Source organism: Haliotis cracherodii, unplaced genomic scaffold (genome assembly GCF_022045235.1).
Source record: "Haliotis cracherodii isolate W230 unplaced genomic scaffold, xgHalCrac1.p SCAF_4, whole genome shotgun sequence".
In the NCBI taxonomy this organism is placed as follows: Eukaryota; Metazoa; Mollusca; class Gastropoda; order Lepetellida; family Haliotidae; genus Haliotis; species Haliotis cracherodii.
In genome coordinates, this window is record NW_027266297.1 from 48,628,200 (window position 1) to 48,651,839 (window position 23,640).

The window sequence follows — 23,640 nt, forward strand, 5'->3', positions numbered from 1 at the left end:
CCATATGGCAAAGTTTAACTGATTCTGCCAAAATTGCATCGGTTTGTGAAACCAATCGTGCACCATTTTATTGCTAGTTGCCGTGAACCTGTACTTTTCAAAGATATCAGGGAATTTAACGATAAATTCATAACCAGAGGCAGTTACTATAATCGATTGATTAGTAATGTATCTCGATTCCATATTTAAGTTATGATATAGTATCATTGTATATTTAATATGTATGTTACACTCCCGGGAATAACAAATGGTCAGTCTATTTAACTGCTTCATACTTTCGATAACTCGGATGGACAACTCGAAGTCGCTCTATGCGATGTAACATATTACTCGCTGTGGACGGATACTTAAGTGTAACACTCGATATTATAAATAATGGTTGATTCATCAGGCCCTGGAACGCTCAGACAAATGTAATACAATTGCGCTTTCCGATCTCGGAGACACAGAAGGATTCGGTAGACCCGGTACCCATGGTAAGTTATACGCTTTACACTTACACGATAATGTATACAAGCGGAAAGAAGTTACATTCACAGGTAATCTAGAAGATTTAAGCGATGACGTTAGTAGACTCCTTAAAACCACTTCGTACAATCTTACTCGCAACGACGATAAAAAATGGACTATGGTCGGCGCAAAAATCGAGTGGCTACTAAATATCGTCATTACCCCACCGTATGTCATGATGGATAAGGCACATAATGTAACTAAGATAATAAATAGTGGAATCATACTCGCGGCTTATATCCCATCAAAACAAAAAAGTGTGTTAGTCTCTCCCCTGCCAGAAGACCCAGGTCATATGTTATTTAGTCGTCCGGGCGTAAAAAATGTTAGTTTAAATTTGGTTGCTGAATTCGATGATATTAAAGTTAACTTGAGTGCAATACCTAATATTTCTACGCTTATTATTGAAGTCTTGTTCGGAGATGCACCGGAAAATGCCTTCGAAATATTACCAGGACTATCGATTAAATGGCAAAAGAAACACGAGCGTCAACATTGCAGTATTATTCATGTCAGAGCATCACCTGTTGCAACCCTCGAGGGGGTCCAAATTATTAAAAGTGGTAGTATTTCTCTTACTAAGATATTCTTGCCATATAATATACATTTGATAAGGTTGATGTATACTCTCAAAACATTTAAGCAAGATCAATTAAAGACTATTATATGACCGTAATATACACTATGAGTTTATATCCGGCGCTCGATGAAGCATTTGAAAAGATGGATACTGTTGATGGATTTCGATTACATCAAATAAGCGACATTAAACATTGAATAGAGAAGGATAGGGAGTTGAGACTTTGATTGTATAAAAAGTATCGCAGAGCCGTGAATGCTCTGGAGGGAGTTGACACCTCGCTTGTAATATCTGGCATGGGACTCGGTGTTGCAGGTGTTGGTTTATTATCAACTATAATCGCCGCGCCTATCGTACTTGGCATGGAAATAGCGGCCGGAGTCTCAGGACTGGCAGGAATAACGATAAAATTCATTTCTCGTAGGTTACAAAAGAAAGCATTAAAACACGATAAGATTCGGATACTCGCCGAAGCAAAGTTGAACAGCATTGAGGATCATATTTCGACAGCAATGGCTGATTGTAAGATATCTGAGGAGGAGTTTCGTTTAGTGTTATCAGAACTCACCAAATACAACATAATGAAGCAGGAGATTCGATCAAAATCTCGTAAGACCAGTGGTATTAGCGAAGACGAGAAAAAAAAGTTCATAGAACAGGGGAGGCAACAAGCGCGTCAATTATTCCGTGCCAAAACCAAAGAACTGGTTGGAGATTAAAAATAGATTGCTTACTATCATTAGATCACATTTAGATAAATGCTTACATAAATATATAATAATGGAGAATTACAACATTTATGTTCATGGACAAAATTATTATATCAGTAATGTCCAACCAACAAATGAAGAACACAAACATTTATGTTCATAGACAAAATTATCAAATTGAGAGAATTACCACAAGGTATATATTATATCTTTAAACCAAACAAATACGATCATCAATTACCAAGAAGAGTATATAATCTGGCCTACTTGTAAAATAATAGAGAAATTTATATCATAGAAGCATTGATTGACTCCAGGTGGTGGTGAGCTAGAGTCAATTTAACTTAATCTCATGACTATCGTTGAATCGCATTATCATTTTGGCATAAAAAATGCCACCTGTAGTAGCGGTATTGGTATATAATTTAATCCGGCTCCAGTGGAGTTGCGGCAGAACCATCATTACCTATACTACTAGTTTATTTATGACCTTGAGTTCTTCCTCCGTGAAGTCATGGGAGATATGTATCTTACTACCTTTCAGATTTCGGGAAGAACCCATCACCTGAGATTTGTGTTTTGGGTGTGTGAACGTCACGAGGACTGGTCTGGGTCCCGGGGTTTTAGTCGTCAGTCTTCTTGCTGAAAGCACTCCTACATTTTCAACAGAAGGTTTCAATTTGTTTATAATAATTTCTTTTATTTTTTCTTCAGTTTGGTCATAAGTTTCTCTCGTAGTTTCTTCCACATTATAAAAAATAATTTTATTTCTTTTACTTTGGCTGTCCATGTTATTTATTTTACGTGTCAAGTATGAAACTTGTTCTTTTAAGGCAGAATTCTTATTAGCCATCGATTGGAAATCCTGTTCAATGCAATTTATCCGGTTAGACAGTGTTAAGAAATTGTCACTCATATCCTTCCTCATACCTCAAATTTCTTTCAGAAGTTCACTGTTACTGGGTTCGGAGTTTGGAGGTTTGGGGGTTTGTCTCGTTACTCTACTTGTACCTGTATCTTCAGGGCCGGGGCCTGGGTTTAGGTTGACATCATTACCCAGCTGGATAAGAAGCATAACACTCATGACGACGGCTGCTCTCACAAGCCTACCTGTACCTGCCGGCACGTGCATCATGGCGACACGCATGGCTTGAGCCAATTTCGCTCGGCGACCCATAAATGCGATAAAAGTTGAAGCAAAACTGCCAACACTTCTTCTATATGTTGCTAGATCACACCCCATACTTGTTTGTCATTAGGTTTTAATACATAAAGGGGTTATTGAAGTAGTATTGATGACTTCTACTGCATTTTCATCAGAGCTGCTTTTCGTGTGCTCTCACCTCGCCGCCAGGATGTAACTAAGAAACACTTATTGTATGTCAATGTACATATGTAACTATTTAGAATGAAACTGTATATATAGCTACAGATTCATTAAGAAATGAAATGCAGAGTAATGCTGCAATATAAGGCCAAGACTAGACATGTACTCTTTCTTGTATCCTTATACTTTAAGTGCTGTGTGCTAGAATCATATTTGATAAACACTGCAAGCAACCAGTAGACAGTTCTGTTATAACTGAAAAAAACAACTAAATAACAGCTGGTTATTTTTGTATGATGACATGTTATAAATGTCTTAAACAATAAAAAAAATGCAACCAAATATTTGAGATTGAAACATTGTTCATATGCAATTCCAGCATTATGACATTAGATCTGGGATGATGCATAGAATGTTGTAGAACTTCCATGCCTCTGTTTACCTCACTTAGAAACCTCCATTCATTTCTGTATCTAAAATGAACAAGTGAAATACAATACATTCTTTTGAAATACCAATGGGTTCGGTTAGTTTTTCACAATTTTAATCTCAAGATTTTTATTTACTTATTACTGACAACTAAAATGATCTAGCGTACTGGGTCGATTGAGTTAATTGAGTAGGAACTGTATTTCCTCCATACGCAATATTTGGCGTATGTTTGTATTTGTTCTCTCTGTCCAGCTCAACCGGGCATATTGTGAACTGGAGAAGAGAATCACAGAGCACGATACAGCAGCAGCCTCTGGCTTTGAGAGAACTGACATCACACTGAATGTATGTGTAAAATTCTTTTGTGTGCCTTCAGTGGTTGACATGAAGAGATAAAATTGCTACAGAATTTAATAAATCTAATGCCATTATTATTTTATCAAATACTAATAAATGTATACTAATGGAAAAAAGTAACTGTGTTTTGTATAAAGTTCAATGAAAATACATTTATTCTGAAATTAAATAATGTATCTCTTAATACGAATATAGTCATGAAGACATCTCCTCGACGTTTAGGTGGTGTCTCACAATTTGTACATGCATGTTAATGCATGTAAATGCATGGTGCATTATTTGGATGTTTGCTTGTTTGTTGGAAACATATGATATTCACACACATGTATTTTTAATGTGAACAACATGCAATGACTGTTAAGCTATCAGGTGCTCATAAAAACACTTTTGTTTAACTGTAAATAATGCTAACACAGTGACATAGCTTGCTGAAAATCAACATCTACACGCCATGGGTATGCTGCAAACAGGAATGTTGCAAAACGAAGTTGACAGACATTTTAATGTTCATTGAAACACAATATCATCATTTGTGAGAGTGTTACTCTCTAATGAGGGTGTTACATGTGTGGCATCTCTAATGAGGGTGTTACATGTGTGGCATCTCTAATGAGGGTGTTACATGTGTGGCATCTCTAATGAGGGTGTTACATGTGTAGGAGGGCAACACTCATGACTTGCCACGCACTTGTCGTTGACACAATACGTAAAGCCAACAAAACAACCATTTTTGGTTGGTGCATCTATGGAATTGATACCAAACTGCCACATTTACAGCTTGGGACCAGTTAGTGGCAGAACTGTATGCAACCGATTGTGGGAGCATACAATCTAGCCCAGACGTCAAGCTATACGTCCAACTTTGCTTTCACGTCAATGCTAGGCACGTCTGGCTTGGTTTAGACAGCATCTGAGGCTCAGAAAACAAGTTGGGGATAGTATACAGTTCACAGATGAGTCGAAGTTTCTGCCGTGCAAAAGTCTGCAGGTGTCAAGGCAACCCTTTCTTGCAAATGTAGGGACGTAATATCATGTTGCAGTAGAATTATGCCTGCCTACATTGTGCATGTGTTGTAACAGGCTTTTTGAGGCAGCATAACAATTCTGTACTGCCATGCCAAACTGTTTCTCGAGACCTCTCCCCCATAGAACATGTCTGTCAGGCTGTTTTCAATCATCTCGTGTCTTCTTGTGCCACCGCTGAGCGCAAATGGTGGTCTCACCCGATGATGACTTGGATAATTGAGTTGTTACATCACCCCTCTTTTAGGGCGTTCCACTCTGTCTACTGTTACCAAATATGGGTTCAGTCAATGAATTTGTTATGATAACACAATGATCGGACTAATAACCAGATATTATGTTGTTATTTTCAATATTATAACCACTATATGTGAAGAGCAGTTACTTTCTTTCATGAGTATCTATATCAGTTGTAAATGAACTATACATTTGACTTCACATGATAAAGTACACATGTCAACTTCTCATGTTAACTTTAGACAGTCCATGATGCTGAGTTGGAACTGGAAGTCATAAAGATTGAATTCGACAAAGCTCAGGACAAACTTGCCTTCACTAAAATGAAACTTCGGGAACAGCAAATGACTCAGACAGGTACTGCAAAACTTTCTTAAAAATACTCTCTTGTTAAACTTGACACTTCTTTAGGTTTCTAAATGACTCTTTTGAAACCATCTCCTTAAAGCTCTTTGTCTGTGAATGCAGAATGTTTGAGAATCTAGACAAATGTGTGTACACTATGAGTACAGTTCTACCATATACTTATGTTACCATTTGTTGCAATGGGCTAAGTATATCTTATAGTACACAATGAAAAAGTCTCTCTCTTTTTTTGTTGACTCTCTCATTCATTAGAACACGGGGGCGGTCGGAATAGATGTGAAAGTGGTGAGGGTGTAAATGATGCGAATATAATGAGGTGTGAAAGGTGTGAAGATAATAAGAGGCATGACAGATGTGAAAATAATGAGGGTGTCACATGTGAAGATATTTGGGGTGTAACAGATGTGAAAATATTGAGCATGTAACAGATGTGAAGTTAATGAAGGTGCACCAGATGTGAAGATAATGAAGGTGTAACAGATGATAAAATGTTGAACGTGTAACATGTGAAGATACTGAGGGTGTAACAGATGTGACTAACTTTAAACTGTGGGCCATAACAAAGTGAAATAGTCAATGTTATACATTGTTGAGTTCTTCATTGCAAGTGTATTTGGTCTGTTGAGGCAGTTTGTATATAAGGGTCAGCCAGTTGAACTTGCTAGGCATCCAAATGGACACAGAAATGGAAAAGAACGAGTACCTAGCAGTCATCAAGTTTTTAACTTAAAGGGCAAGTTCACACGAAAATAAACCTATTTTTCTTGTACTTTTTCATCATGAAAAGTATTTACCTTGTAGTTTCGGAGGCAAAACAATTAAAATCAGATGCGTAGCCTAGCTATTGTTTTGTTCGGTGCCGAGCTGTCCAAGATACAACGCTAGGCACAATTACTCCAAAATTATTTCGGTTTCCAAAATTGCAACTGAGAAGACAACAATGCACTGATAACATACTGTAAGATTCGCGATTATGGTTGGAAGAGTCCGTTGTATGAATTGCGCTTATTTGTTCATTTGTGTTGCGCATATTGGCTCTTGCTGAGTTGCCTTCGTCCTCCGTGAGAGTTTAGATACCTGCTGGTTCTGAAACCACAGGACCATATGTAACTAAGAATAACAATTAAAAAAAACTCGCCAAAAAATTATAGACGAGGCCGAAGGCCGTTTTTGTTACTATTATTAGTTACATATGGTCCTGAAACTGATCGGAAGCGGATGGTGTACGATTCTTATATGGAAACGGGCTAAAGGGACAGCACTCTCATCAAGACCTTGACTGGGATGTTTTTGTAAACAAACGCCGTAAAGTTGAAGTAACTCGATCAGGTAAGTTTGCTGATTTAGTTTATTCTAACCACAGTAGTATTTAAGAAATGTATTTTAGCAGGGGTAGGGTGATATTTGTACATAGTTTCACATGATAATCATGAATATCCGCGATGTTGTCTCGTTCACATGTTCACTTCCTCCATGGTTATGTCGATACTCCTGATCAGCTGATCGTTGCAGTATGCAGCAAACTCCTGTTGATGGAGTAAGTTGTGTTACGTAATGTTTTAGTTTTACAGCCATTCCCGTCTGGAATTAACACAAATAATTTCATTTCTATAATTAATAAACTTTATAATAACACAGGAAAACAAATTATCAATTATATAAACTCATTGAAATTCTGTGTGTGTGTGTTTGTGTGTGTACCTAATCTTTAAATAATTATGTACAATAATTTTGATTCAGACTGTTGAAGCAAAAGTCCGCAAAAATACGTTGTTGCAACATGTTTATTTTTTATATTTAGGCTTTATATATTTTTTATTCAAACAGATATCTGGTTTTGCTGGTTTGTAGCTGACAAAATATCCAGTCACTATCCAAAATCATCGCCCACCTACCACCCAAAATATTCAAATTTCATGTTCAATGCAATTTGCACACATATACAATTTATAGCACATTTATACATGAAAAAAATCAAGTTACCATTTTATATTTTGTGATAGTGAGATATAGATGACAAAAGTGTTAATGTTTCTATGTTGTATCTTTCAAATATGAAGTTTCGAGCCAAGTCATGCCAGACACCGATGCCCAGAAAGTACAGGTCCCCAGTCCATCATGGTGTGAAGTCGCTGTCCAATGTACACCAGAAACATGGCACACCGTGCTTCACAGTATGAGGTACAAAATAATATTTTTACAATGAATAATCACACAATGTAAATACTATATGCAAATAATTTCTGTATTGAACTATTTTGTGTATCTATTATATTCTATATTGTTGTCTTTTGTTGTAAAAGTGTAGTGTGGATGACAAATGAACGTATACTGTGAATGACATAAAAAAGTTTAGATCTGATACAATTTGTACACAGTTAACTGATGATATTTGTATTCAGGCACCCAGTGACATGCCTGACACTGCTGCAGATTATTACCACCTTCTTTTACAATTATTTAGTCAGTGTACATATTATTTTGACAAATCTATGTTAAAATTATTTTTATATTTTTCAGGTCCCACAATGATATGGAAGAGTATAAATGCGACAAAACCCTTTCCATATAGTAGTATAGGTAATAGGGGTTCTGCCGGTATACCTATACCGCTACTACAGGTGGCATTTTTTATGCGTAAATGACTATGCGATTCAATGATAGTCATGAGATTAAGTTAAATTGGCTCTAGCTCACCAATACCTGGGGCCAATCATTGCTTTAGATGAGCCTAAATGGTAATAAAAATATTCTTTATTATTTTTATTGATAAAGCGATATTCAACATTTTTATTAAGTTCTTCGTTCATTTTACTAGGAGACCAGACTATATAACTACACTCTTCTTGTAAATTGATAAGAAACAGTTGATAACCGTATTTGGTTGGTTTGACATAATAAAAACCTTGTGGTAATTCTCTCCATTTAATTGTTTTTTCGATCTCCATTATTATAAATATTTATGTAAGCATTTGTCTTAATGTGATCAAACGATAGTAAGCAATCTAGTTTTAATCTCCAACCAGATCTTTGGTTTTGGCACGGAATAATTGACGCGCTTGTTGCCTCCCCTGTTCTATGAACTTTTTTTTCTCGTCTTTGCTAATACCACTGGTCTTACGAGATTTTGATCGAATCTCCTGCTTCATTGTGTTGTATTTGGTGTGTTCCGACAGCACTAAACGAAACTCATCCTCGGATATCTTACAATCGACTATTGCTGTCGAAATATGATCCTCAATGCTGTTCAACTTTGCTTCGGCGAGTATCCGAATACTATCGTGTTTTAATGCTTTCTTTTGCAACCTATGAGAAATGAATTTTATCGCTATTCCTGCCAGTCCCGAGACTCCAGCAGCTATTTCCATGCCGAGCACGATAGGCGCGGCGATTATAGTTGATAGTAAACTGACATCGGCTACACCGAGTCCCATGCCAGCTGCTACAAGCGCGGTGTCAACTCCGTCGAGAGCATTCACGGCTCTGTGATACTTTTTATACAATCCAAGTCTCAACTCCCTATCCTTCTCTATTCGATGTTTTATGTCGCTTATTTGATGTAATCGAAATCCATCAACAGTTTCCATCTTTTCAATTGCCTCATCAAGCGCTGGATATAAACTCATAGTGTATATTACGAATATATAATAGTCTTTAATTGGTCTTGCTTAAATGTTTTGAGAGTATACATCAACCTTATCAAATGTATATTATATGGCAAGAATATCTTAGTAAGAGAAATACTACCACTTTTAATAATTTGGACCCCCTCGAGGGTTGCAACAGGTGATGCTCTGACATGAATAATACTGCAACGTTGAAGCTCATGTTTCTTGAGCCATTTAATCGATAGACCTGGTAATATTTCGAAGGCATCTACCGGTGCATCACCGAACAAGACTTCAATAATAAGCGTAGAAATATTAGGTATAGCACTCAAGTTATCTTTAATATCATCGAATTCAGCAACCAAATTTAAACTAACATTTTTTACTGCCGGACGACTATATAACATATGACCTGGGTCTTCTGGCAGGGGAGAGACTAACACACTTTTTCGTTTTGACGGGATATAGGCCGCGAGTACGATGCCACTATTTATTATCTTAGTTAAATTATGTCCCTTACCCATCATCACATAAGGTAGGGTAATGGTGTTTTACATCTAATACAGAAATTTTGAGGTCTGAAATAATACCCCGCTTCAATTTTCTATATTGTAATGATGAGAAGGATTCTGTTCTACCGCTTTTATATTTTTCATTTTTCACTGGAATAGATCTGAGCAGAGTTGAAGGACTTTTTAGTTGAATATTATCCGTCGTGCTGATTTGATCAAGATGAATACACAACTCTTTATAGGGAACTAAATCGGGTAATGCATATACAGTCACTGGTTTGTTGGGTGGTAATACTACTGACTGTCCAAATCCATGTGTAATTGATAAGTTCTCATCAATAACTATACCTGTTTCTCGAGTGTATATTTTCACTGTCCCATTCGAATCATTTTGTGTGATACTAATTCCATTAGGCTTAAAAATTTCATCATTGAGTGAGCAAACGCTGTAATACCCATCAAGTATAATAATGAATTTTTTAATACCACTGTTTTCACCTGGTATAAAGATCTTATTATTTCTTTTCGCAGCATTGATATTGGTCCACAGCGGGTTATACGTTATATCGCATAGGGCGACATCAAGTTGTCCATCCGAGTTATCGATAGTATGAAGCAGTTGAATAGACTGACCATTTGTTATTCCCGGGAGTGTAACATACATATTAAATATACAATGATACTATATCATAACTTAAACATGAAATCAACTGACATTACTAATCAATCGATTATAGTAACTGCCTCTGGTGCTGAATTTTTCGTTAAATTCCCTGATATCTTTAAAAATTACAGGGTCAGCGATACAGGGTCAGCAACTAGCGATTAAATCGTGCACGATTGGTTTCACAATCTGATGCAATTTTGGCAGAATCAGTTAAACTTTGCCATATGGTGTGCCACAACGGGATGTGGCATATCTCTTTATTCCCCAGGATTTGAACTGAATAAGTCTGTTATAACATTTCACGTGTACTATCAGATTATACGTATACTTAAAGAAATTAGTGCTCCATTACCGCAGGATCGAGCGTGGAATTCCGCAAATAATAATTATGATAGGTCCGCGTATGAGTGTATTTGTCAGGAATTTAATATTTCTACGAGTAAAGATTCGCGTATTAAAGGAGCAAACCATGGTCTAGGTGTTCCTTACACAGGGGAAATAACCGTCAAAGAAGACAGCGATTATTTATATAAAGAACTTAATAAATATAAAGTTAATTTTGGTAAGTTGGAGCATACCAACAAACTTTATGTAAGTTTACATAATATTTTCTTAAAAACTAATAATTGGGATAACAACTGGAAACTTTTTAATAATGATTGGAGGGAAGATATTATGAGTTTTAAGAGTGGCTTGCCTTATATTGTTACAAAATTTATACAAATGAACGATACCGCAAACGCTTGGAATGAATTTCTTAATGATAAAACGGAAAATAATTTTACTAACCCAGGAGATGTAAGAGTTAATGAATCGATAAGAACTTATGTATGGGCAATTCTGGAGGACGCCATTAATTCACCAGTTGACATACCATCGTCTTTAAAGCGTTTTCAAGATGTATAACAGTACGCTCAATCCAAAGTGGACTACGTTTATGCGCTGGGACTATACATGTCTCCGAGTAATATGGAACTTAAGATCGGTCAAGTGATAGGCTATAATAATAAAATTGTTATTGCTACCGATCAACAAAAAACAGGTATAAATTCAGATATTAACGTCAAATTAATAACGCAAACAATCACAGGCGAAAAGGGAATAGTCAAGCCACAAACACCAACTATCGCACAACCGCCTACTGCCGCACAACCACAAGTGTCACCGCATATTGCGGCTAAAAATTAACAACATATCAATGAAAAAACAGCACTGGTATTAGGTGGAGTCGCGGCTGGTTTACTCATGATTTGGTTAATGAACTGATTTGGTTAAATAGTTCTTATCGAACTGATTTTGTTAAATAGTTCTTAGCGGATACGTACAACAGCCCTGCAATTGATACGATCAGCCCCCACAAGTTTTGACTAAGCCAAGTGGTGGTCTTAGCTAATAAATTCAATAACCAGGAAACAACACTCCCTATTATACCGGGAAGTGCGGCCGCGGCTTTCTCAGCGAGCTTTCCCAGTGCTGAACCTAATGCTTTTAAATGCTTTTTTATCCACTCTTTTATACCATCCAACGTAGGCGGTGTACTACCACCTGTACCACCTGTACTGCCACCTGTTAACGCGAGAGTCAAAGTCGATATAATAAATCCCAATGCGGTTAAAATACTGGCAATGGTTATCCCCTGTTCTCTGAACAATGTTTTATTTTTATCGGCCAGTGAAGTGTCATCGTTGAGGACTTGATCAATAGTTTCTCGAATTCGACTGATTTGCGAACGAAGTGCCTTTCCATTACTGGAAGCAGCTTCGAGGCGGGCCAATCTTTCGTCTTCTAAGTTACGCAATCTTTCCGCTACGAGGCGTCTACTGAACTCATCGCCCGCCTGTTCAAGTTTTGTTATTTCGTAAGCTATATGCTTGTCGATTTCGGATATCTTGGCCGTATTATTCATGAGTTGTCCCCACATTGTTCGCATTGCCTTGTCAAGACCTCGTAATTCCCTAATACTAAACTCCGAGGATGGTACCTGTAACATGGAATTATCGTAATGGGTATCTAAGATTTCTCCGAGTCCGTCCGAGGCCACCATCGAGGAAGCTTCCAAATTAACGAGTTTATCACGCACAGTCCTAAGAACCTTAGTAGTATTCGCGGAAAGTCGTGAGTAGTCCACAAAACCTAATTTATCACGAACAGTGCTGATACCGTGTTTACCGGCTATCGTGGACAAGGCTAGGGGCTTACGAGTACGATAATGCATAAGATCAATATCCGGTTCGCCACGCAGTCGCAAAATTCCTTTACTATCTATCTCAAACTTTGAATAGTCACGACCAATAGGGGTATCTTTAAAGGTATCGTAATAATCATCAAAGGCTGGTTTCAAAAGTTCATCATTTACGGTTGGGTTCAAAAGTTCATCATTAAGATTCATAAAGCTGGTTTCATCAGTATCTTCGATTGGATTCTAGTTATCAAAGTCATCAAAGGTATCTAGATCTAAATCAGTCATTTTTATATTAAACATAGGGTACATGGTTTCAATATAACAATGTCTTCACAATACGGACGCAAGTTAAACCCACAACGTAGACTTCGAGATCCATTAGGGGTCAAAGCAATTCGTCAGTCTGTAACTATAACTAATAACCCTAGTACCATCGATCAGAATCAAACGCTTCTGGTTCGCTTTCCTAATCTCGGTGCACACGATGTGTTAGTTCCGGGAACTGTCTGACTAGCATTTACGATTAGTTTGACTTCTACCGATGTTAACAGGGAGCCCGTTCAGAACATAGGTCGTGCTATCGTTAAGAAAATCGCGATTAAAATTGGCGGTAATGAGGTTTTGAGTATCAACGATAGCGATGTATACTATTGTTACATGGATCTCTGGAGAACGGATAAAGAGCTGGAAAACTTACAGTACCAAGGTATTTGTAATAAGAACACATTGAGACTGCGCGTGGGTGGTGATAATGGTGATAGTAACGTCGTAAAAGATAAGGCCGTTGCCAACGCATTAGGTAACCGATTCTATATTCCCCTAGACTTTGAATTACTAGATTCCCACATGCCCTTTTATCAAGCATCCCTAGGCGATAGGTTAGAATACGAACTCACTTTTAATGACTACGGTAGAGTAATCAGATCCGCAGGTGAAGATGCTAGCTATTCCATTGACAATATCTCGCTAGAGTACGATATGATAACGAATCCCGAATTAGCCAGACAAATTCGTAACCATTATACAGGAAGTTTAGCCATTTTGTACGATCCCGTGCTGTGACACCGAAAGATCACGAGGGACGGAAGAGATAGGACTTGGAATATCAATCTAAACGTCCCCACGAGGTCGTTGAAGGGTATTTTAATGTTGTTCGAGGACCCCTCCGATGCGTTTAAAAGAAATACCGAGAAGTTCTACAATCCCAAGATTACAAAAGTAGAATTGACTATCGAGGGTGTTCCTAATCAACAATAGAGCCAAGGAATGCTAGCGTATCACCAGTGGGATGAGATTAAAAAACTTCCTTCTATAAAACTTTGCCCAGAAGTTAAAGCGGTCGTGAAAGATCTGTCCCTCGGGAGTGTATCGATGGGTGAATACCTCACCACGAAATACGCGCTATGGCTCAACATGCGAACAACGGACGATGACCAACTACACGGCAGTGGGAGGAGAGTAGAAAATGCTAGCGAGGGTGTCACTATACAGATAACGAAGCTCCAGGAAACGGCTGGTAAATTAACCATATATTTGTACGTGATTATGGATGCGCAACTTAATATACAGAATGGACGATTCGTGCAAGCAATCTATTAATAATCTTTTACCTAAATATCCGCACTGCGCTATCATATGCGGGCAAACGGCCTGCGGAAAAACAGCTTTTAATCTAGATATTTTAGAAAGTCATTATCGGGACGTTTTCGATCATATTATAATTCTGTGCCCGACTATAAGCGTTAATAAAACAGGGCGATCGTTTACAAGACTGTTTACGAGTATGTCATGAAAAATACAAAGGAGAATCAACTCTTTTCGTAATAGAGGACTGCAGCGCGAGTAAAGAATTAACAAAAAAGAAAGATATGCTTTTGTATTTAGCATTCTCCGGTCAGCATACTCAACATAGCGTTTGGGTACTTACTAAAAAATACAACTCTGTCCTGAAAGATCTCAGAGAGCAGACCAAATGGGTAGCCCTGTTTCATTGCAAAGACTGAGATTCATTCGAAGAATGTTTACGCGAAAATGATGTTATTTATACCAAGCCCGAACGAGATAAAGTCAGAAAACTGTTATAGGCAACAAAGCACTGTAAACTCGTATTAAAAACCGATCAACCAGCTGCTTATGCAATTGCTTAGCAAAATATGGCAAAATTATAGCATATATAGCAAAAATATGGCCAAAATGTAGCAAAATGTAGCAAAAATGTAGCAAATTGAACATTAGCGGTTAATATGACATAATGTGGCTCGAAATCTTCATTCTTTCGCAACAGTTCATTATTACAGGATGTTTTGGATATGCCATATTATATTATGTTAGACTTAAATATCTCCTTAGGTATTACATTATGGAATGTGACGAACTCATCGAACAAATGCTCAAAGAATCTGATGCAGAAGTAGTTACAGATAAATCTTTAGATAAACATAGAGAAAGACTCGCGGCTTTGGTAGCCGTTGGAAAATGTTCCCAATATTTAGGTGAAAATTATACCTTCGAAAAAATTGATACCATGACCGATGAAGAAATTAAAAAACTGTACGCGCATTACGAGTCTAGACTGGGAGCTACCATGACTAAAATGATAGGGTCATCTATATTACAACTATACACAGTTGTAGCTAGTACGTTTCTCCCTATCCCAGCAGAACATCGCATGTATTTATGCGAATCTCTCGAGAAAGACCCATTCATCGAACATGCTATAAGCTCAGTGAGCTGAGAGTTTTATCATAGATACGGAATGTTCTTACCTCCACTCACCACAGCTTTAATAACGGCTAGGTATTGTCAATTTAAACATACGTGCCCACTTAATAATATAAAGAACAAAGTTCAAATAAATAATGGAGACTCAACAGATTGTGAAAACGCAACAAGTGAACGAGGATGCACAACCACAACAGATTGCAGAACGAGTGAATGAGGATGTGAATGCACCACATGTGAATGAGGAACCAGCGATTGCACCACAAACACAGATTGCACCACATGTAAATGAGAAAATACTAAAAGCCAGATTGACAAAGAATCCTTTGAAAATAGCCGCAGGAAGAAAGGGAGGACTGGCGCGCAAAGCGAAATTAATAAATGATTGAAGTATTAATCCGATTAAAACATGGGCACTAGTAGGAGTTGCTGGTATAGCGGCTGTATGGTTCTTTTATAAGACCGGAGAAGAGAAAACGTCAACCCCAATGCAACAACAAGTTCAATTAGAGGTTAGCCCCCATATAATGCTATAAGAAGCATGACTACTCCAGTTACAGACGGTAAAATGTTGGTAACGCAACGTATCATTCAGCGGTGGTCACCGGCTTGGCCATTGGCTATGCCCGTGTAGCTTAAATGATTACTAAAGCCACACCTCCCAAGCTAGATTGTAATAGTTATGATATTGGTATGATGATTCTGGATATTGGATTATCTATGGCAACGAAGGATATGCTCATCAAACAAGGGCTTATCCCGGAAGACATAATGAAGTAATTAAACATTTGAATATTTTATATTATTGAACATTCGAATATTTTATATTCATATAATATGGCAACAATTGCGATGATGGTCGGTGGAGCTATTCTTAATGCTCTAGCTTTTTCGGGGAGTAATTATTTATTTTCTAGTATGAGGGAATCAAACGCTTCAGAAGTTGAAGAGGAGCGTAAACGACATAACAAAGTATTAGAACAACTCCAAGCAGCCCAGTCACAATATACGCGGCAGAGAATGAAGAGATTAGATTTTATTCATGAAGAAATGTGTAAGGAAGGACATTCAATTCAAACGACTGCTGTATTGATTTTCAGCTATACCATAACTACGCATAAGCCAGAGTGACAGCTGTGGCTATGCATAAACCTTGACCTAGTTAGGGGAGTCAGAGTGACAGCTAATCAGTAGTGTAGATGTGATTTGCATTTAGACAAATGATATGATAGATGTATAAACCATGAATCATTGCAAATTTACACTCATGGGTAAGCAGACTCTATGTAACTGATGCTGTGTTGAAATTTACTGCGGCATACACAATTATTACATCAGGCGCGGAAACATAAACTATACATGTACTGTATGCGGGATAGGGGTCAAAGGTTGTTATTGTTTATGTAAGGAACACAGTGCTGATAAGGTCAGGAACCAGATTATTTATGCTAGGAAGAGAGATTACATCAATGAGAGGAATAAGTTGGGGAGAATAGGTATTTAAATATATGAAAAACAACCAATTAGACATTTGTCTCATTTTGCATATACCATGGTCACAATGGTTTATGTCAGAGAGTTGAAGGCTATGGCAAAGCAACGTGGTCTACATGGATATTCTCGAATGAGAAAAGCTGAATTGATTACCTTACTCGGTTTGGAATACAACAAACCCCAGACTGTTAGAGAACTCAAAGCTCAAGCAAAAAACAGTGGGCTGAGAGGTTATTCTCGAATGAGAAGAGCTGAATTGATCGCTTTACTAGATATTGATAATAATGATGATGATAATGATGTTTAGAATAAACAACAAGAATTAATATTTGTACCCACATCCGCCGGCGTTGGTAAATATCTAAGAGGTTGGAAGATGGATATTAATTACAACATGGATGTTAACGATATTAAGCCCATCATATCGAGAAAAATTAACGAGGAATTAGATGATTTACATAGTATAAAATACCAGCTGATGATTAAAATGTTATTGAGTAAAAGTAACACAGACGATAGCACCAAATATACCGAACCATATTTCCGTAGCAATCAAGAAGTTATAACCGAATCCGATACTATAAACGCATCATTAGATACATCAATTCAGAGAATACAGGAAACTTTAGAACGTTGGATTAATAGAGGTTCGGGTAGGGGTGTGGATAAAATCGATAGTTTATATTTAGATATAGCAAATTATATGCCTTTCAAAGGTGGATCTTATATAGATTTATCCCCATATTATAAGAAGAAAAAAGCCATAATTAACGTAAAAAATAAATCCGATTACTGTTTAAGAATGATAAGATCTGCATTGTTCCCCGTAGATTCTAAAATTGCAAATAGACCTTCTAGCTATCCCAAAACGATGGACCTACACCAATATCACAAATTGATAAGGTGGAAATGCAAAATAATTTAGCTATAAATGTTTTCGGACATTCTAAAGGAATTGTTGTACACAGGATAAGCTCCGCTCCGGAACATATTCCAAGAATCAATTCATTTCTGATCGAAAAAGATGCAAAATATCATTATACGTGGATAAAGAGTTTAAACAGGCTATTATACGATCAAACAAAATATAAGGGAAAGAAATATTTCTGCGAAAGATGCCTACATGGGTACAGCAGACAAGATCTATTAGAAGCGCATAAAGAAGACTGTAGAGGTGTTGGACAGACCACTATCAGGATTGATGTGCCTAAAGAGGGGAAAAAAAATATTAAAATTTGAACATTATTGTAATCAAATGCCAGTACCGTACGTAATTTACGCCGACTTCGAAGCGCTTATCAAACCCATAGAAAATAATCAAGATAATAATCAAGGTAATAGTTTTACATACAAAACTCAAGAACATATTCTTTGTGGGTTTGGATATATAGTTGTAAGGTATGATGGGAAAACAAACACTCCCGTGATTTACAGAGGTCCCGATGCATCGGGAAAGTTCCTAGAATATCTACAAAATGAAGAGAGAATAATCAAGGAAAAATTATCGTGTAAGAAACCCATGTGTATGACGAGGGATGATTGGAGGGCCCATAAGAAGTCAACGAGTTGTCATGTGTTTTAATAAACCCCTGGATGGGGATTCCGTAAGAGATCATTGTCACGTCACGGGTAATTATCGGGGAGCCGAGCATAACGAGTGTAACTTGAAACTAAAAATGAATTCTCAAACAATACCCATCCCCGTTGTGTTTCATAACCTTAGGGGATACGATTCACATCTATTCATGCAAGCTATCTCAAAGACCGACGGCGGTTTAACGTGCATACCCAACAATATGGAAAAATACATATTGTTCTCGTTGACTAAACCTATACATTGTAGGGACAAGGATGGGAAATCTAGAATAAAGCAAAGTAATGGGCTTAGATTCATAGACTCCGTACAGTTTCTGTTATCTTCCCTGGACAATTTAGCTAATGCGAACAATCCCGATGACTTTGCGATAACAAATCAATATACCGATAAGATAACTCGTCATTTGTTGCTGAGAAAAGGTGTATATCCTTACGAATATATGGATGATTGGTCTAGATTCGAAGAAACTTAATTACCACCCCTCCAATCATTCTATAGTAACTTAACAGAATCTAAAATAACAGATGCCGATTATGAACACGCTCTGACGGTGTGGGATAAATTAGGTTGTAAGAATTTAGGCGATTATCAGGATCTGTACTTAAAAACCGATGTACTGTTACTCGCCGATATATTCGAGATATTTAAAAAGACATGTTTAAAACAATACGGTTTGGACCCGGCATGGTACTATTCCAGTCCCTGACTATCGTGGGATGCATTGTTGAAGAAGACTGGCGTAGAACTAAAACTACTCACAGATTACGATATGCACTTGTTTATTGAGAAAGGATTAAGAGGGGGTATATCGATGGCAGCAAAAAGGTATTCTAAGGCTAATAATAAATTAGTGGAAGGATACACTAACAATTTGTACGGATGGGCTATGAGTCAACCTTTACCCACGGATGGTTTTGAGTGGGTCGATGATATCAATATGAATAATATCCATAATAATGATGCGAATAAAGGGTACATACTATAAGTTGACTTTGGAATATCCAAGTTCGTTACATAAAGATCATAACAGTTATCCGCTAGCTCCCGAAAGATTAATGGTTAATAAGGATTGGATGTCGGAATATCAACGCTCCTTGATGGGTAATAGTAGGTTAGCTAACGTAGAAAAACTCGTACCAAATTTGATGGATAAAACAAAATATATAGTTCACTACAGAAATCTCCAGTTATATCTATCGTTAGGTATGAAACTGAAGAAAATACGCAGAGTTCTAAAGTTTGATCAAAGCCCTTGGATGGAGCCCTATATAAGGTTGAACACAGATCTAAGAAAGATAGCTACCAGCGATTTCGAAAAGAATCTATATAAGCTCATGAATAACTCAGTATTTGGTAAAACTATGGAGAATCTAAGGAAGCGGGTTGATGTTAAATTAGTCAGATCTAATGAGGAAGAAAGACTCAGGAAACTTATAGCCAGTCCGGCTTTTAACAGAAGCAAGATATTCGATAACGACTTAGCCGCGTTGCATATGCAGAAGAGTAATATAAAATTCAACAGACCGGTGTACATCGGTATGAGTATTCTCGACTTGTCAAAACACTTAATGTATGACTTTTATTACAACGAACTTAAGAAGCAATACGGTGATAGATGCGAGGTGTTATATACCGACACAGATTCTTTGTTGATGGAAATACAAACCGAGGATTTGTATACAGATATGGCAGAAAAAATAGATATGTACGACACGAGCGATTACCCAAAAGATAATCCACTGCACAGCGTAGTAAATAAAAAGGTGTTAGGTATGATGAAGGATGAATGTGCTGGGACTCCTATAGCGGAGTATGTAGGATTAAGACCTAAGATGAATTCTATAAAGAAGTCCGATAATGGGGAGATAAGAAAAGCTAAGGGCGTTAAGAAGTATGTTGTAAAAAAGCATATCAAACACGAACAGTATAAAGAATCATTATTCAACGGTAGAACGTTCAAACACGAGATGAACTCTTTAAGAAGTTACAATCATAGGATATATGGATTAAGAATGAACAAGACAGCATTATCCCCCTTAGCTACAAAGAGATGGATTGATAATGATGGTGTAACTACCTATGCTTATGGTTATGGTGGTAATACCATACCGTCGGGAACTATGAACAACTCTTCTCGTACGAATGCCCTACCCGGTCCATCTTGAAGATAATAAAGAATAGGCTCTCCTTCTTTCATAACAAATCGACTAATGTTATACGTCTTAAGGGACCATATGGGATCTGTTGTACGACGTAGGCCTCCCTCGAGTTCACCGGGCTGGTATAAATATCTTACCCTTACTCTATCCGGAAGTTTTCGTTCTTTGCCTCTCCTCGGTGCTGAAGATTCGGAAGTCACGGGTTTCATTTTAATCGCATCGGATGGTTTCTTCCCTATTAATCTCGTTACTTCATTATTCAGCGCTGATACAACGGCTGATAATCGTGTCACCCATTCGGTTGATCTCAATCATTCGGATTTCATTTCGATTCCATACTGATAGCCAAACAAACGTTCCGCTAATGTCCTGTTAAATCTTTTGACGATAGCTTGACTGCTGTGGGCCTCTCTTTCACCACGCCTGATTTCGACATCGTGCTTTAGCAGTTTAGTTACCAATCCCATAAACTCGCAACCAGGATCTACTTGAAATAGCTTAGGCCATTTTAGTGGTCCGCGTTTATATATGCGACTCAGTGCATTAGCTACTTCTGTTGAATCTTTTGAGGTTAATGGCTCTGCCTCTTTGTATCGACTAGCCACATCCACTACTGTTAAAGCGTATTTATACGTTTTGCGTTTTACCTTATCGTGGGGAAGAAACAAGAGGTCAGCCTGATGAACTTCATTTGTTATAAAAATATCAAACTTCTTCCTTGGTATATAACGCGGTGCCGGTAAATATATCGCTTGTTTCTTTAACCAATCCTTGGCCACATCTTTAGATATCTTAGCTGCGGTGGCTAATTTTTTTATTGCTCCTATACCTTTCCAATATCCTCGTGGGCTATAGTAAATTTTATTCATTATTAATTAATATTGATGTTTCGTTTAATACAACTCATGACTATTATTGAATCGCATAGTCATTTACGCATAAAAAATGCCACCTGTAGTAGCAGTATAGGTATATAAATCCAGCTCCAGTGGGGTTGCGGCAGAACCCCTATAACACTCATATTCATATGAAATTTCTGTAAAAAACAGTTGATGGTACGATTCTGACTAAATCATGAGCACATGTTAATGAATCGCTTTCAAATACAGTCGTGCCTCGTTTATACGGACACTTGCGTCATTTCACAATTCGTCCGTATAAACGTAGTGATAATACCAGGTGTTCGCGAAAGGTGAGAGTATCCTGCCCCAACGGTGTCACAAGAAATCCCTGGTGTTGAGATCCATTTTCATTGTGTGCAAATTGTGTTTATTTTCATGCAGAGTTATAAGTCATAAAATATTAGAGTGTCTTGTGAGGTACAGTGCTTCAGAGAACAAGAGAGCTGTACTTTTGAAATAGTCAACCAGCGCACTAACAAGTTACCACTGAGCATTCAGCCAGTGCTTGTGATATTTTCTTCAGTCTTTTCCCCGGCCTTCGCCCTTGCCCAAAACTACCTGATCCAGCATCAGCCATCCTGTATTACAGAAACTTATCAAATGAAACAGCAAAGGCTGATTGTTGTCAGAGACCATGAAACAAGATTTCAATGAAAAATGTTTATTTCAATGAGCATAGAGAAAAACATTACATACATCAGATGGAAATCTTTCATGAATCACCTTGACAACACAAGATGGAATAACTTTTCTCTGATTCTTCAACTATTTCTGCAAATCCCCAAAGTGAACCTCTTGTTTTATATGAGGTGTAGATAGATTCTGAAATGAAAAAGTGTCTTTTATTTGTCAAAACTATGCACAACATTACAAAAAAAATATCATACCATTTACATATATATTTTTGTCATTAAATCTGGAGGGATGCTTATATAAGAAGTAACTTGTATTGATGATATATGCATAATTTTTATTACATGTTAATAATTCAATAAATACCAAAACAGTTTATAGTTCTATCATGTTGACATGATGTGTTTATTACTGTAGGTTTGAATACTTCTTGAAATATTGTGGGCATGTTTCAATATCACTGATGTAATTTAATAACCTTACATGTTACATATGCTTTCACAACTTGCTGGCAAATAAACATTTATGGTACTCAAATCTCTTATTTTACTTGTCATATTTGTTTGTTGTGCATGATAGATCTTAAAATGCATAATAAAATAAATTGATGAAAGTAAATCATATTATATGTTTTCTAAACTTTATTTCAAGTGTTAATATAAAAAAGGGTGGTGGGGTAGCCTTGTGGTGAAAGCGTTCGATCGTCACACTGAAGACCCAAGTTCGATTCCCCACATGGGCACATGTGAAGCCCTTTTCTGGTGCCCCCCAGTTGTGATATTGCTGGAATATTGCTAAAAGCGGGGTAAAACCCTACTCACTCACTCATATAAAAAAATGATTGCATATTTCATTTGCATTTTAGGGGGTGGTTGTTACAGACGTTTTGCTCAAAAGGTCAGGTTGGGAGGTCCAAATTTCCAAACAAAGATTTACAATTTCAAATATTTTTCACTACTTTTCAACAAGTTTTACTTATAGTTTCTTAGATAATTTTTATGTATTGATTGTGACAGTAAATGAGCTTTTTGTAAACATTTTACATATATCTGGTCCACTCAGTTAAACAACCCACTGTTTTTAATAATTAATTATATATTAGATATTTCTTCTTTTTTTATAGTTTCTAAACATTTTTTTTTTAAATCTGGCATCATAATAGATGATAAATAGTTTCCCTGCAAAGTTGCAATGCATTTTCTATGAATGGTTGTCAGAACAAACCAATAACCAATTATGTATTAAATAGAATAAGATACTGTAGGCCTACTGCAGTAACTGGTTTCAAACACTAAACAAATCAATGGAGAGATCTATCTTTTCACTTTCAAATGGGGACGGTGTGAAGTGTGAAGTACGACATCCAATTACTTATAAAATAAATATGGCAGGTATTTTGAACTCGGATGGGAAAAAATCAAAGAGAATCTTTTTTTCCCCCAGTATGTTTCCACTCGGCAACCGACTTTAGAAACGTACTGGGACGTACCCCATTTTCGTGTTACTCTAAGCATATGGTCTCGTCATCAGCTGGTAGGCCTAATGTGTAATCTTGTTGAGACAACGTTTGGCGACAGATCGTATTTGTTTCTTGATATTGGCAAGTAGCATTGATCTGTAGCC

The 23,640-nt window shown here is 37.1% G+C and overlaps 1 protein-coding gene across 2 annotated transcripts in view; it reads left to right on the forward strand.

Annotated features, from left to right (window-relative positions):
- LOC139478586 (IQ motif and ankyrin repeat domain-containing protein 1-like) overlaps window positions 1-23,640 on the forward strand; it is a 325,873-nt gene that overhangs the window by 289,991 nt on the left and 12,242 nt on the right. For both annotated transcript variants that reach the window (XM_071261129.1, XM_071261130.1), the window contains 2 exons: window positions 3,812-3,904; window positions 5,419-5,533. In XM_071261129.1, coding sequence (XP_071117230.1) covers window positions 3,812-3,904; window positions 5,419-5,533 — 208 coding nt within the window. The remainder of the gene's footprint in view (window positions 1-3,811; window positions 3,905-5,418; window positions 5,534-23,640) is intronic.